Source organism: Anastrepha ludens, chromosome 6 (assembly GCF_028408465.1).
Source record: "Anastrepha ludens isolate Willacy chromosome 6, idAnaLude1.1, whole genome shotgun sequence".
NCBI lineage: Eukaryota > Metazoa > Arthropoda > Insecta > Diptera > Tephritidae > Anastrepha > Anastrepha ludens.
The window spans coordinates 47,877,021-47,891,398 of NC_071502.1; the positions used below are offsets into that span (position 1 = coordinate 47,877,021).

At 35.2% G+C, this 14,378-nt stretch overlaps 1 protein-coding gene across 1 annotated transcript; it reads left to right on the forward strand.

The window, feature by feature from the left end:
* Positions 1-4,949: 4,949 nt before the first annotated feature.
* LOC128866658 (odorant receptor 43a) lies at positions 4,950-14,317 on the forward strand. Its single transcript, XM_054107559.1, has 7 exons — positions 4,950-5,255; positions 5,378-5,516; positions 7,959-8,235; positions 8,430-8,529; positions 8,609-8,710; positions 8,833-8,940; positions 14,213-14,317. The coding sequence occupies exons 1-7, from the start codon at positions 4,950-4,952 to the stop codon at positions 14,315-14,317; spliced, it is 1,137 nt and encodes a 378-aa protein (XP_053963534.1).
* Positions 14,318-14,378: the final 61 nt, after the last annotated feature.

Below are 14,378 nucleotides of genomic sequence, written 5' to 3' on the forward strand. Positions count from 1 at the left end.
TGGAGTCCGTAGTTTTGGTACAGAGAGAGTACAGGCGGATGTTTGGCGGCGATCCCCCGAGCAGATGGACCATAATGAGACTGGTGAATAATTTTGCTGAGCAAGGAACAGTCGCAAGAAGGCCTTATCATCGAAACCCACCAGTTCGGACGGAGGAAACGATCGCTGCTGTAGCTGCAGCTATACAAAGCAATCCAAGGGTTTCAACAAGAAGCTTATCTGCTCAACTTGGTGTCAGCCGACAGTCTTTGCAAACAATAATGCACAAAGATTTAGACTTATTTCCCTACAAAATTCAAATGGTTAACAAACTGAATGCAGCAGACTTGCCGATTCGCTTGGGATTTTGCCAGAAGATCCTGCAAATGGTGGAAGAAGACCAAAACATGTTAAACTGCCTTTTTATGTCTGATGAGGCCCATTTCGATTTAAACGGCAATGTGAACAAACAAAATTGCCGAATATGGAGTACTTCTAACCCACAGATACTCCACGAGACGGAATTGCATCCTCTTTGCGTGACAGTGTGGTGTGCGGTTTCTTCACGCTGTATTGTCGGGCCTTTTTTTTTTTAAGAAAATGGTCACACCGTTACGGTTACTGGAGACCGTTATTTGAAAATGCTGAAAGAATTTTTCTATCCAGAACTACGCCGAAAGAGAATTCCTTTCAACTCTGTGTTGTTTCAACAAGATGGCGCAACGTCTCACATAGCCCAGACTGTTATGACAGAGTTGCGACGAAAATTTCCCAATAAACTGATTTCAAGAAACTCCGAATTTCGTTGGCCTCCCAGGTCGCCTGACCTTACTGCACCTGACTTTTTCTTGTGGGGTTTATATAAACAAGAAGTTTATAAAACAAAGCCAACAAATTTGGATGAACTAAAACAATCCATTCGGGCAACAATTGCGGCTATTCCTGTCGCAACTCTCAAAGCAGCAATGAACAACTTTTTACTAAGATGCCGCACTTGTGTCAACGAGCATGGGGGGCATTTAAATTCAATTATTTTTAAACTAATAGGATTATGAATAAGTTCGTGCGGTTTTACAACAGATGGCGTAACTTGATTATTATTCCATCGATCCACATTTCCAAACATTCATTGGAGAGCTACTGTCGTAAGGCACAAACGTCAGTATAAGTTTTTTATTTGAAGCGTAAACAACAATATTTTTACCACACTTGAAAATGTCGAATTTCGTGCCAAATAATGTGTTTTTGCGGGGAATTCTTCTTCATTATTTTAATATGAAGAAAAAAGCAGCCGAAAGTCATCGTATCTTGGTGGAAGTTTATGGTGAGCATGCTCTATCTGAGCGAACGTGCCAGAAGTGGTTTGCACGCTTTAAAAGTGGTGATTTTGGCTTGGAAGACGAAGAACGCGAGGGTGCGCCGCCAAAGTTCATGGATACCGAATTGGAGGAATTGCTCGATCAAGATCCGGCTCAAACGCAAGAAGAGGTTGCAAAAACTTTGGGAGTTGATCAATCAACCATTTCCAAACGTTTAAAAGCCATGGGAATGATCCGAAAGGTAGGCCATTGGGTGCCGTATGAATTGAAGCCAAGAGACGTTGAACGCCGTTTTATGGCATGCGAACAACTGCTTCAACGGCACAAAAGAAAGGGTTTTTTGCATCGAATTGTGACTGGCGATGAAAAGTGGGTCCATTACGACAATCCAAAACGTCGGGCAACGTATGGATACCCTGGCCATGCTTCAACATCGACGTCGGCGCAGAATATTCATGGCCTGAAGGTTATGCTGTGTATCTGGTGGGACCAGCTGGGTGTTGTGTATTATGAGCTACTGAAACCGAATGAAACGATTACGGGGGATGTCTACCGACGACAATTGATGCGTTTGAGCCGAGCACTGCGAGAAAAACGGCCGCAATACGCCGATAGACACGACAAAGTTATTTTGCAACATGACAATGCTCGGCCACATGTTGCACAAGTGGTCAAAACATACTTAGAAACGCTCAAATGGGATGTCCTACCCCACCCGCCGTATAGTCCAGACCTTGCGCCATCCGATTACTATCTCTTCCGATCGATGCAACATGGCCTGGCTGACCAGCACTTCCGTAATTACGATGAAGTCAAAAAATGGATCGATTCGTGGATTGCGGCAAAACCGACCGAATTTTTCACAAAGGGAATCCGTGAATTGCCAGAAAGATGGGAAAAAGTAGTAGTAAGCGATGGACAATATTTTGAATATTAAATTTGTAACCATTTTACGTCAATAAAGTTTCAAATTTCGAAAAAAAACCGCACGAACTTATTCATAGTCCTATTAGTTAAGCTACATTTAATAAAATTTAATGACCTTCAACTTGAAAAAAAAAAAATGAATTCCATACACTAAAAAAAAAGTTATTTGAGTTTCTTAATGTAGCAAAATTCATCAGCCACCCTGTATTTATGTCAAGCAAAGAAATTTGTATGCATACACTGCATTAAATAATTACGTCACTGGAACTTATTGACACTTTTTGTTTGTTATTTCTTTTTAATAATTTTTTTATGAAAATATGTATTATTATTTGCCTACAAAAACCATGTAAGCCGAAGTTTGAAATTTTGTAAAAATTAAAAAAAATTAAAAAAAAAATTTTTAAATTTTCATTAATAGTTCACAAAAATAATTTTTGTGAATTTTTGGAAATTTTAAAGTATGCTTTTTTTATAGCCCATTAAATTTTGGGATACCAAACTGAAAGTTTTAATTGGCTCAAAAATAGCGTTGAATTTACAAAGCCTATTTTTGTAACCCTAGAGTTTTAGGCTTTGTTAAAAATTTTAGCACAATTTTGGGTTTGTTGTTCCAACGATTGCATGGAGATACTACGATACCACCGAGGTGGTGAAGTCTCTGTCTGCCCAACGCTGGACATTCACAAAGCACATGTTCTGAGCTTTCTATGTCCATTTCGCAAAAGCGGCAGTCATTGGTCTCAGATAGACCAGTATTATTTAGATGATACATCAGGCTGCAGTGGCCTGTAAGATATCCTATTAAAAGACGCAGATCTACTCTGTTTAGTGAGAGAAGTTTGTCAGATATTCCTTTGTTGGGACTTAGGAATAGTTTGGCTTGACGCTGACCGGCACAGTTTAGCCAGTGAGCTGGAAATTTTTTTCCTTCCCATTTCCTAAGGAATTCATTAATGTGGCCTTTAGCGAGTCCACAGAAAGGCTCAGGACCAGTAAGTTGCATATTTGCTCCTTGTTTTGCAAGGTAATCAGCCATTTCATTTCCCTCATGTCCTTCATATCCCGGAATCCAGCCTAGGTTTCCTAACGGGTTGAGAAGGTTTAGCCAATCATTTACCAATTAAGAGGTGATAGTTGTTGATAGATGTGAGTACCTCTCATTTTCCAGCTAAGGCATTCTCTTACACATGTTTCAATGGCACGTATTTCTGCCTGGAATATTGTTGGGTAGAGTCCCATCGGAATCGATTTTTTGAATTTAGGCCCATTCATTCCTGCCTCTGTTCTACTATTTTCCAATTTGGACCCATCAGTAAACCATAGCTGAGAGCATAACTTCCGGGTCAACTTTACCGAATACTGCAAAAACAAAAAAAAAATTGTCAAAAATCAACGCGATTTTCGAGCCAATTAAAGCTTGTGTTTTATTATCCCAAAGTTTAATAGGCTATAAAACTGCATAAAAAGAGGAATTATAAGTGGATTGATGGAATTTTTTTATTTTTTTATTTTTTTTAATACAATTTTTTTTAAACCATTTACTTGGTTTTTATATGAAAATATAGTTTATTAAAAAGAATGCTAAAATTAATTGAGCACTGACTTGTCAATAAACCACAGTGCTATAGTTATTTAACGCAGAGTATGAATGTGTAAGTTGCTTGCGAAACAGATATTTTTTTTTTTTAATTTTTTTATTAACGACTTGTGATCTGGGAACAGCGCAATAAGTGCTGATCGCTCTCGGCATACCTATAAACCAATCATCCAAATAGAAATCTAAAGATCACCACCGTCTAGTTTTTAAAAACCATAGTTGTGCAAGTAGCTGCTAAGCGGCATTATTCTAATTTCTCAATAATTTGTCGTTTGAGTAATACCTTCAAATGTATAATTTTGTAATGTAATGGCGTATTTTGCACCAAGCATAGTTGTTTCTCTTAAATGCTGTAATTTATAACACTTAGGGATTTAAGTGAATTTACTGCACACTTCACAGTATTAACTAATGCATACACACAAATGCAACTAGTGCAATATCTTCAGCTGCATTCAAGGCGAAATATGCCATTAGACTTCGCTCAGAAATTTTCACCAGCTGTGTCATGAATTGAAATGTAATTTAATGACTACTTAGTGCTGCATACTCCGTTATTAATGCCCGCAATTATGTATACGACACGTATTACTTATATATTATACTTTGCCTATCTATCTTCTTCTTCTTTGCCTATCTATATACATATAAATTTTACAAGCACAGAGTCACTTTACACGCCTTATACTACTTAATTAAATTGACACACAAACCAAACCAGAGCTAATTTTATATTTGCCAAACATAACAAATAAGGACATGCCACGATTTCTCATTCTGAGCTATTTAAGTGGCATCAAATGACCAGCAAAGAAGAAGTGTGCTAATATACTTGGGTAGCAGAGGAAGTGCAAACGTGCACGGCGTAGAAAGTAGACTACAAATAGCCACAAAATAAGCAATCAACCAAACGAGCAATCGAGAAATCAACTGCATCCAAGTATTTAAGTGAAAGTGTGAGTTTGAGTGAACGCAAACATTTTGTCAACCTCAGTTGCAACTTCGGCTCCTACTGCGGGCACTTGTGGTTTTTTGGCTTAGGTGTGTGAGTGTGAGCTTTCCACTTCCGCTAAAATTTCAAACTCCACTTTATAACATCACCTTAGAAATCACTGGCTTTGAGTATGCCCACTCGCATTGAGGACAATCCACTGCTGTCGATAAACGTGAAGTTGTGGAAATTTCTCTCTGTGCTCATTGCGCGCAATTCGCGTCGTTGTATCGCTTTTGTGGCGCCAGTATGCCTGATGAACGCAATGCAATTTGTTTATTTGTATCAACAATGGGGTGATGTGGCCACTTTCATATTGAATACCTTCTTTGCGGTGTCCATCTTCAATGCTTTGTTGCGAACGTGCCTTGTCATCAAGAATCGAGATAAATTTGAAGCACTTATGCGAGAATTGGTAATACTATATGACGATATACAAGTGAGTATGAAGTGATTTAAATGAGGGTGTAAATTGCGTTATTATTTCATCAAAAAAAAAAAAACACAAAGAACATAAAAATTATTGTATGCAATTTTCGGTTTCAAATAAAAATTACTTAGGCCACTGGAGATGAATATGCAAAAACTGTATTGGCAGCAGCCACTAAGACGGCAAGAAAAATATCCATTTTCAATTTAACAGCTTCATTTATGGACCTGATTATGGCGGTGGCATATCCCTTATTTCAGGAGAAGAGAAGTAAGTACACACGAAGGTGAGCCAATAAACTCTTGAGGTATATGTGTTTGAACTCAAAATTTCACTTGTCAATAAATATCGTATATACCGATATTTTTTTTTAAATTCTGATTAAAAAGTGTGAAATTTTTGAGGACAATTTTTGGATTTTTTTTTTTTACTTTGCGCAAAGTTCGAAATTTCATTTTTTATGGTTTTTTTATAACAATGAACAATGAACTATATTTTTTTTATAAAAATATTACAAAAATTAATTAAGAAGCACGGATAAGCCGAATGTGTTGGTACGTCACTACCATTTCGAAGTGCGTAGGTTTGAGTCTCCGTGCATGAAACACCAAAATGTTAGAAAATGTTTTTTTTTTTGTTTTTGGCTAAAAGCGGTCGCCCTTCGGCAGGCAGTGACAAACCTTCGAGTGTATTTCTGCCATGAAAAATCGTCTCATAAAAACATTTGCCATTCGGAGTCGGCTCAAAACTGTAGGCCCCTTCATTTATGGAGCAACATCCAAGACGCACACCACAAATAGGAGGAGGAGCTCGGCCAAACACCCAAAAAGTCCAATTATTATTTTTTTTTAATTGTTATAGCTATTTAACGCAGTGCTTTTTTAATATGTTTAATAAAGATTTGCGGTTTTAAAATAAGTACTGATAATAAGTATTGGTGGGTCTTGGTTTGTGAATTAATCATCCAACTGAAATAGCAAACTAATATTTTCCATACCATTTGTATCAAATCTCCAGATCACCACTGCCATCATCACACGCACCGAACAAAAGTTTGATAAGTTCTATCATCGAAACTTTCTTACACAATTTCGCCGAATTTGGCTATCTGTCATTCAACTATCCAACTACTGCGGTTGGCTCACTGTAGAGAAAAAAAGCGCTCTGACACTAGACGAACGCATTCGGTGCTCTCGCAATGGCACTATTGCCTGAATTGGTTTATGAGTTGTTCCCCATTCAGCATATTTTCCAGATAAAGTCCTCAGAAACTATTTCCTGTTTCCAAAAATGAGTAACGGTCGCCGGTAAGAGACTAGGGTTGAAAATAAGATCATTGATTAAATAAGCGCATATTCTTTTAGGGCTGCCGAAATCTTATAGAGAGAAATATTTTATGAAGTGTATTGAGATAAAAGCCCACAATATTGGAAAAAAGTGACTCTTTTCGAATACTGTTTTCCTTATTTAAATTTTTATAGACTTTTTCGGCTAACCATGTATAAAAAGCAATACTTTTATAAGCAAACATTTTATTGAATATAGAGTCGGCGGTAAAAAAGAAAAATTATAGCTCTGTTGCATGGAGTGCATGAAGTATCATAGATTATTAAAAATGTGGAGGCGATAAATAGGAATCGAAAATGCAAAGTAATAAAGAATAGAAAAAATAAAAAAATTTAAGAAAAATTAACAAACTTTTATCACATATTTCAAACAGATCTTTTAGAAACATTTCAGGTATGCAATTTTTTTTTTGGAGCGTTCTTGTTTTTTGAATAAAAGATAATTTTCTTTTTGGTATTAGTATTGCTTTATTATTGTTAAATATAATAATCTGTTTATAATAATAAATTATATGTTATAATAAATATATTAAATTATAATATAATATAAGATAAATCGCAAAATAATAGCATCTCATAATTTTGACCTATTTCGACTACTTCTCTTGTATTTCTTATATGTTGATTAATTGCATGGCTCATTGTAAGTTAAAAATTATGTAAAACCAAATTTCAAACTTTATACAAACAAAAAAAAAATCTTTAAATTTTTTAATTTAAATTTCTAGAAACACTTTAAGAAGGTATGCAGCTTTATAGCATATTAAATTTTTTTTAAATTAAAGAAAAAAAAATTGAAAAATCAGATGGACTTTTCTGCAATTTCAAACTCCTTTTTTTTAGTTGATAATCAATCGAAATCATTGTCAAACTATAGTTATCGATATCGATAGTTCTTATGCAGCTCAGAAACAGCCGGTGATTTGATCAGTAAAGGGCTGCCGCCAAAGATTCTAAGATACCAAATAAAATAGGGAGAAAAATAGGGCTGTTTAGACTGGCATAGTAGATTTTCTGTTAAGAAAAATAACGCAGAACAGTTGTTTGTAAGATACAAATATAAAAAACAAAACAGACCTTAACACGTTGACTGCCAACTACGAGATAACTCGTAGTATGATTTCCCTTCCAGGAAGCCAACTACGAGTTATCTCGTACTTATACAAACGGAGGTAAAGTTTAATTTTTAAATTTTTATTTAGAATCCATCACTTACATAGCATTCCTGCATTTATTCAATTCCTTAACACAGTTAAGTGTAAAATGTTATATTTATTTAGCAATATTTCCAATCTACCTTCTTTAAAATATGCGCATTTTATCCATAAACTATTCGAATTTATCTGCAATCCGCTTTATCTCACAGTTCATCCGTTCGGCGTTGCATTACCCTTCTTTGATGTTACACGCTCTCCGCTTTATGAAATTTTCTACTTTAGTCAACTGTCTTGTCCCTTCAGTCTAACCTCCATGTATATGCCTTATGTGAGTCTATTCGCCTCCTTCGCAATGTTCGGCAAAGCAGCACTAAAGATATTGCAAAGAAATCTCAGAAATCTATGCGAGAATATGCAGCACAAAAGCGAGCCGGAACTTTTCGAATCACTCCGTACGCATGTAGCCTACCATGCCAGGATTGCGAGGTGAGTATGAAACCAATGCCTTTTGAATACATATGAACTGGAAACTATTCAAATAATTCCAAGCTATGGAATTTGATATGTATGTGTTGAAAAGTTGCACTAACTAATTTTTACATTACATAAATCGCTAATTGTTTATTGCACTGAGCTATTCAAGAGCTGGAAATCTAACTTTTCTTTTATTTACTATAAAGATATATAGAGGCGTTTAATGAATTGGTTACCTATATAGTACTGGTCGAGTTTTTACTCTTTAGCTGCGTTATTTGCTCGCTGCTCTTCTGCATAAATATTGTGAGTAAATCGCTTAAAATTTTGTTGACTTTTAAATTTTGCTTTTCATATCTTTATTTTTTTTTTCTTAATTTCCCAGACCAACTCAAATGCCGAAAAAGTTTCTATTGTCATGTATATTGGCACAATGTTGTATGTGCTTTTTACCTATTACTGGCAAGCGAATGGTATTTTGGAAATGGTAAATTTTTTTTCAATCATAGCTCATAATGTGTACAGTTTATTAAAGGCAAACGTGAATTAGCCTAGTGTGTATATGTATATAAGTAAGTACGTTGTAATTTTTTTCTCGACTACTCTTAGAGCCTCCTCGTATCCGATGCCGCTTATGAAATGCAGTGGTACAACTGCAGTCAACGTTTCAAGCGAACTTTACTCATCTTCATTGGACGCACTCAAAGGCCATTACAGGTAAATTTTATGTATTATTAAATGTCCTCTTTTTCGATTATTACCTCTATGACCACCTAAAAATGTTGACCAGTCATTTCAATTGCCCCTTGAGACACATAAGTAAGTGTAGTTTATTGTGTAAACACCCCTATATTTTAAGACTTATTAAAATTTTTAGCAAATTCTGGAGCTTATTGTTCCATAATTTATATGAATGCACGGCAATACAACCAAGGTCGTCTAACAGTTTTCTGCTTAGGACATTTACAAAGAATGTGTTCTGAATTTTCAGTGTCCATTTTACAGAATCAGCAAATGATGGTTTCAGCGAGGCCAATTTCGTTTAAGTGGTACTGTAGCCTGAGATTAAAACTGGCCTTTAAAGTGACCAGTTAGAAGTCTATCCTGCTGAGTGAAAGTAGCTTATCAGAATTTCTTCTGTCCGGCGTTAGGAAATTTTTCGCTTGTCGCTCACCGATAGAATTTCGCCAGGGTTCAACGAATTTCTTGACCTCCCACCTCCTGAGAAATTCGTTAATATGGTCCTTTGTAAGGCCACGGAAAGGCCCAGAACCAATTGAAGGCACGTTTACCCCTTTTTTATCTAGATGATCACCTATTTCATTTCCCTCATATCGCTCGTGCCCTGGAACCTGTGTATACTGTGTTGAAGTTCCCTAACATGCTGAGAGGTTCAGGCAATCAGATGTCATTTTTGATGTGATTGTAGCCACCTGGCTATCCCATATTATGTAAATGTGGGTTCCTCTCATTTTTCTACGGAGATATTCCCTCACACATATCTGAATGGAATGTATCATATTTATACTTGGAAAATTGTTGGGTAAAAGCTCAGTAGAATCGAATAAATTTTGGCCAGGAGCTTTTCCCTCATTCTTGTAGGTTTCATAGACTCGTACTTTGGATATTGTCGTCAATTCTTCTAAATTATCTAAATTATCTTGATTTATTTGTAGATTTAAGTATAATAAAAAGTAAACTGGAACGCGCGATTTTATTTTAAAATTAAAACCGGGTTTTTTAGATTGTTTTGGTCTGATTTTTCTGATAGCGTTAGTTGGTTAGAAGCTGTTGGTGGATGAAGACGTACAGCAAACAACGCACATTGTAAGTATTTTTTTTTTTCGCTTATAATTTTTTGCCGTAGTCAAAATGACGAAAGATGACGTTTGTGTAACTTCCAGTTTTGACGGGGTACTTTTTTAGTACGAATAATTTTATCGTAACTCTAAAATGGCTAATCAACAATCACTAACAGATAAACAAATTGAGAAATTTCTCTCTTGTTGTGATAGCAACGATGAATTTGAAAGCGATGACAGTGAAATAGGTTGTGACACAGAAGTTGAGGAAGAGGATTTCGTTGCAAACACCAGCTCATCAGATGAAGCAACTAATGAGGATGAAGATAACGTTATTACATGTGAGAAAACTATACTTCGAGGGAAAAATGGTCATAAATGGTCATCAGTTAAAGGTACAACTCATCATTATGGGCTAAATATCGTACATAAAAGTCGAGGGCCTACCCGTCAGTGTAAAAACGTAATTGATCCGTTCGACTGTTTCAAACTGTTCATAACAGGAGATATCGTCGACGAAGTTGTAAAGTGGACAAATGTTGAAATAAATCAACGCCAATCAATCTTACTAGCAAATACGGATCAGACACAACGACGTAACACAAATGCAAATGAAATATATGCAGTTATGGGTATATTGGTGTTGACCGCTGTTAAAAAAGATCAGCATTTATCTGTGGAGGAATTATTTGACAGGTGTTATTCTGGATCCATCTACGCAAGCGTTCTTACCAAAGCCAGATTTCAATTTCTTATGTCCTGCCTGCGGTTCGACGATAAATCTCTGCGCCTGTAATTAGTGGGTGATAAATTCGCACCCATCAGAAAAATATGGGAAATGTTTGTAAAAAAATGCAGGGAAAATTACAGTCCTGGTCCATACCTTACAGTGGACGAACAGCTTTTGGCTTTCCGAGGCAAGTGCAGTTTCAAGATGTATATCCCGAATAAGCCTGCCAAATATGGAATTAAAATGGTGATGTTATGTGATAGTGGAACCAAGTATATGGTGGACGCAATTCCATATTTGGGCAAAAATTCGAACAATACTACAATGCCTCTTGGAGAGTTCTATGTGAAAGAGCTTACGAAAACTGTACATGGCTCAAACCGAAATATTACAATGGACAACTGGTTCACTTCAATACCTCTGGCAAAATCATTAGGGCAGAGCCCATACAATTTGACAATTGTCGGCACTCTTCGGTCAAATAAAAGAGATATTCCAGTTCAGCTAAAAGAAAAACAGGGTCGTAAGTGCGGTTCGGCCATGTTTTGCTACGACAGCAACTTAACATTGTTATCGTATAAGCCGAAGCCAAACAAAATGGTTTATCTTTTATCCTCATGTAACGAACAGGGCACTATCAATTCCAATACAAATAAACGCAACATGGTGGAGTTTTATAATAGTACCAAAGGAGGAGTTGATACATTCGATCAGATGTGCAGTGTTATGAGCTGTTCAAGAAAAACTAACAGATGGCCATTATGTCAATTTTTCGGAATTTTAAACATAGCTTTCATTAATTCATATATAATTTATACCCATAATGTGTTTCAAGGTGGTCAAAAGCCACTAAATCGCGTTAATTTTATGAAAAAACTTTTTGCGGAACTCATAAAAGAGCAACTAAAGGACAGGCTTGTTATGCCAACAATAACATCCACTGTGAGAAATGATATCGAGAATCAACTTCAAATAAATAAATCTACAGAATCTGAAAACAAAATACCAAAAAGTTCAACTGGAAAAAGAAAAATATGCGCCTTTTGTCCTTCTGCTAAACGAAGAATGACAAACGTCGTTTGTGCAAAGTGCAAGAAAAGGCTGTGCGGCGAGCACAAAATAGAAGTTTGTGACTCATGCTTTATATGAAATAATTTATCTTAAAACTAATGTTCCTTTTTTAGTTTAATGTATTATTTATAAGAAACTATAAGACTTAATGGATAAAAATGTGATTTATTTTTTATTTGAAATGTTATATAATAAGTTGTTTAAAAAACCATGCCAATTGAAAGAAGGCTGTTCAATGTTAATTTTACGCCAAAAAAATAATAAAATTTTATGAGTTTCGTTAAATATTAATTTTAAAGTATCTAAATAAAAATAACAAATCAATTTTGATACCTATTTTTGTTGACAACTTTTTTTACAGCTTTTTAAAATACATCGTAGTCAAAATGACGAAGGATGACGTTAGTGTACAATAAATAAGGATGACGTTCTAGGGTTAAACAAATTCAAATATTTTAAGATATATTTAATGTCTAAAATTTTGGTACAGAATTTTTTTAGAGTGAAACATCATTGCGTACTTTAATATTTTTATACAATTTTCCAAAAGCACTTTATTTATACTTTTTTCCAAATTTTCGAAAAATAACCCCTGAATTTTCACCCCTGAAAAATAGTGTGTCACTTGCAATGAACCTAGAAAAAAATATAATAAATAAGTATAATTAAATAGTATAAATATTTTTATAGAAGACACACTTTATGTTATATGTTTCTGGTATAAGCTATACAGGTATGCCACTAAGATTTTCTGGATATGTGGCTCTAGTGGATGGTAAGATTATATATACAAGGTGGCGCAAAATAATCACAATTTAATTAAATGGTATCGTATACAAACAGAATAATTGGGTGATTAATTCAGCACCACACATATTTTTTTACCATATTTATTTCCTCAATAAGCTGATGATTTCTTTAAGCATGGATAAATCAATAAAAAAATTTCTCTTACCGTTCTAAGCATGGTCTATAATACAGTGAAACCTCGATGTAACAAATGTTTCATTATATCTGTTACTATTATTATTAGAGCCGATCATTATATCTATGCTTTCGTTATAAATATTTACAGAATATCAAAACCTCGAACAACGAAAAATGTGAAATTTTAAAAAGAATTCTTTAGAAGTATAGTTTTTTTCCCGCTGATCAAGCAATAAAGAAAATTATACACTGTTTAGATGTTTTATTAATGAATACATTAATACAAAATTTCAATTGGTGCAAAAATATTCTGCTATTTTAGTTTTTTTACCTTTAGAAAAGTCTACATTCCACATACCATTCATACAATTTCTTTACAGATGGGTTCAAAATGCGGAAAGGAGTAGAAGCGACTGTCTTTTATCCGCCATTTGATATCCCAAAGTCTTTCAGACCACCTAAATAATGAGGAACTAACTCTGGAAACGCAGTCGATATGGGAGTACTCAACCTCGTACAAAACTGCGAAATTAGGCTAAGGGCTTAGAATACGAAAACTGCAAACTTTATTTCATCACTGTCTTGGAAAGACTGCAAAATATTGGTTGTAGTACTAACGGGGCACTATCCAACCCCACATCACGCAGACAAACGGGGATTAGTCCAGAGTGATGCGTGTAATAAATGCAACGAAGCATATGCTAGGGATACTTTGGAACACCTACTTTGCCGGGGCAGCTCTTGTAGGGATCGACAAATGTGCTTAGGATCAACATATTTTCATATTTGAAGAATATTGCTGACAAAAGGCTGGACGGCTTGTTAAAACTCGCGAAGATGTGCATTAAGAATTAGAAAAAAATAATAGCTTTTACTCCAAATACATATAATTGTACCGGCACTTAATGGACCCTAGTGGTCTAAGTGAGATTTTTTTACAGATCAGTCCGCACTGCCTAACTAACCTAGTTTTTTCACGCTCATTTTGAATAAATCAATCAATTGATATTTTATGCAGGTGTGAAATCCTCAAACATAATCGCATAATTCTTCACCTTGAAAAATATTTGAAGGGTTTTGATTGCAGTTTTGTGGCGTGGGAATCGGCCCGATAACTTATTTTGACCACAATTCAATATGCACTCAACGCACTACATTTCGCTATAAGGAGGCACGAGCTAAAATAACTTTAACCGTCAATATTTTTTGAAGGTTTTCATGCTCGAAATTTCTGGAGCATTTCTGTGTGGAAAACAAAATTTTTTCAAGGGACTCAGCAAAAATTTTACTATAAGGGGATATTCATTCTACCAAGATTCGTTATAGCGAGGTTTCACTGTATATGCTGCATATACCTATATTTGTTTTAGATGTCTCAGTTCTATAATTCTTGTTGTAGCAAATCACCAATAATGTATCTGTATGCATATATAAATGTAAGTCTTTTTTATTTTTTCAGATTCGAGTCGGTCAAATGTATCCAATGACTATGGAAGTATTTCAATCCCTGCTCAACACATCCTATTCATATTTTACACTTTTGCATAACCTCTATAGCGATTAATGAAGTATATTTGGAATCATCAATTTGTCTATCAATTTATTATAGTGAAATAATAATATTT

Coding starts and splice junctions, on each gene's coding strand:
- LOC128866658 (XM_054107559.1), top strand. CDS start 4,950: ATGCCCACTCGCATTGAGGACAATCCACTGCTGTCGATAAACGTGAAG. Junction 5,517..7,958: donor CTTATTTCAGGAGAAGAGAA/GTAAGTACACAC, acceptor TTTATCTCACAG/TTCATCCGTTCGGCGTTGCA. Junction 8,711..8,832: donor CGAATGGTATTTTGGAAATG/GTAAATTTTTTT, acceptor GACTACTCTTAG/AGCCTCCTCGTATCCGATGC.